The following is a 2,195-nucleotide window of genomic DNA, read 5'->3' on the forward strand; positions in this document are numbered from 1 at the left end:
TTGAAGGAGTTGTTTGGAAGTGTGATGAAAAGTGAAAGAGCTTCTCTGAAAATCTAAAAAAGGAAAAGTCGAAGAAAAGTGAAGAAACTTCTTTGAAAGTCTCAAGATGTCTTCTTCTTTTTCTTTCCTCTAAGTCTTTTTTTATTGAAATGGTATTTTGTATTGATATGATGGAACAGCTGGTGGTTATGGTGTTTTGTTGTGGCGGTGTGGCGCAAAATGTGTGAATTAAAAACGGGAAAATAGTATTTTTAAGCAGGGCATCTGTGTATATTTCTAGTATATTTATGTATATTTTCCCTGATAACTCGTGTATCACTGTATATCATGTATATCTATATATATTCTTGAAAACATATGGATGAAAATTCATGTTTTATTTCACCCCCGGAGGTTCTTTACCCTCACAGTACTACTTCGCTATCAGTCACCCAGGGGTATTTAGCTTTGCAAGGTGGTCACGGGATTCCACGTGCCCCATGATATACACGATAGCTGGAAGGACATTTACCAGGTTGTTTCAACTTTGAATTTTGGACTCCAAATCACCTTCAATCTTCTCCAACTATTGTATATAACATCGTCCAAGTATTTTCAACGAATTCCAATCCTGCCCACTCAAAAAAAGCTACTTGACTAACACAAAAAAATCAGATTCGATTTCGTCCTCTTCTCAAAGAGAAACTTCAAAAGAATAGTCTAATAAAACCCAAGTATTCGAGTTAATAGGACATGAAATTTCTTAGTTCATGAATTAGAAAATTAATATTAAGATATATATCTTATCTTATCATGTACTAGGAATGAAGGCAAAAAGTAGGATCAGATTAAGATAACGTACTGGATGGATGATTTTAGATCCAAATTAAAGTAATCATTTTATGACTAAAACAAGCCAATCGAGCTGAGTCGAGTCATCTCAACCGAGCCTGAGCTTGACCGATCTTTAACCAAGTTGAGCTGAGCCAGACTTCTTCTTCCTTCTTACATAAACTACCGCTGAGGATTGCTACGACAAGTAAAACCAAAGAGATTAATGGCAAAGTAATCGTTAAAAATCTTGATTCCTCTCTGCGCCCAAGACGAGGAAGTTGAGAAAGTTCTTGAGCTTTCCCATTTATCTTGAAGCTCCATCCTAAGATATAATGATGTGTTGGGACTGGACCAGTTGATGATGAAAAACCAACATACATGTTCTGATCAAGAATTGGTGAAAGATCATATTTCATAGCCAGAAGTGGCCTAACTGTTTTTCCCACATGTAACGGAGCTATTGTTACCTTAATTTGCTTAGTGCTTCCATCATAATCCACCCAGACTTGCATTGTCTGGCCACTAGCAAGAGTCAAGTTATGAAACAAACCAGTATCATCAAAATAACCTGCTGTATGAACTGCTACAGAATTCAACCCATTTATATCAATTCCAACATGATTCTCATTAATATCACCAAATTCCTCGGTAAAGGTTGTATCGAGCTCAACTCCAACAACATGGTTAGATCTATTCCCATTATTGGTTGAGTTAAAAAGGCCAAGATAGTGGTTTGGCATAGCCCCTTGAAGTCCTCTCTGTGGCGCGATAATGAAAACTAGTCCATGACCACTCATAGATCGATAATCAGACCTTATACCAAATACAAAGGTTGTGGAGAAAGAAAATGCAGTACCATTTGGTGAATTCTTGAAATGAATTGGATTTGGATAGAAAGCATGGCCCTGATCTTTTGTTTTAGAATCTGTTAATAGCAAAAGGTCATTGGATGTGAGCTTAGCTATGCCATCCAAGCTAAGATTCCCTGATTGGAATCCATTGTAAATGAATGCATCACCTTCACAAGAAGCTGGTGCAAAATCAACTAAGAAGAGAGCCACTAGTATGACAAGATTGAAGAACATTGGCAATATTCTTGATTGGGAAAATATTGTGACCAAATGAAGCTTTGTTCTACGGTTCAGAGCCACAAAATGAGAAAATTAATAAATGCATAACGAGGCTGTCCAAGTCTGCTATAGTAATCCAAAAATGTGATTATATGCCAAGCCGTCTCAAGTAATCCAAAAAAAGTCATCTACCAAGTCGGGTCTCATCATACTTGTACTATATTTTAGACTTACATGACAGGAACGGTCTTATTTTTAAGTGCAGATCTTTTTCTTCAAATGTCACTAGTTTTAATTGTTTTAGCATCTGTA

At 36.5% G+C, this 2,195-nt stretch overlaps 1 protein-coding gene across 1 annotated transcript; it reads right to left on the reverse strand.

The window, feature by feature from the left end:
* Positions 1-914: 914 nt before the first annotated feature.
* Positions 915-1,898, reverse strand: LOC132057950 (L-type lectin-domain containing receptor kinase IV.1-like). The gene has a single exon (XM_059450524.1). The coding sequence runs from the start codon at positions 1,896-1,898 to the stop codon at positions 915-917; it is 984 nt and encodes a 327-aa protein (XP_059306507.1).
* Between the last annotated feature and the right edge of the window lie 297 nt (positions 1,899-2,195).

The sequence above is a fragment of the Lycium ferocissimum genome, chromosome 5 (genome assembly GCF_029784015.1).
Source record: "Lycium ferocissimum isolate CSIRO_LF1 chromosome 5, AGI_CSIRO_Lferr_CH_V1, whole genome shotgun sequence".
Taxonomy (NCBI): Eukaryota; Viridiplantae; Streptophyta; class Magnoliopsida; order Solanales; family Solanaceae; genus Lycium; species Lycium ferocissimum.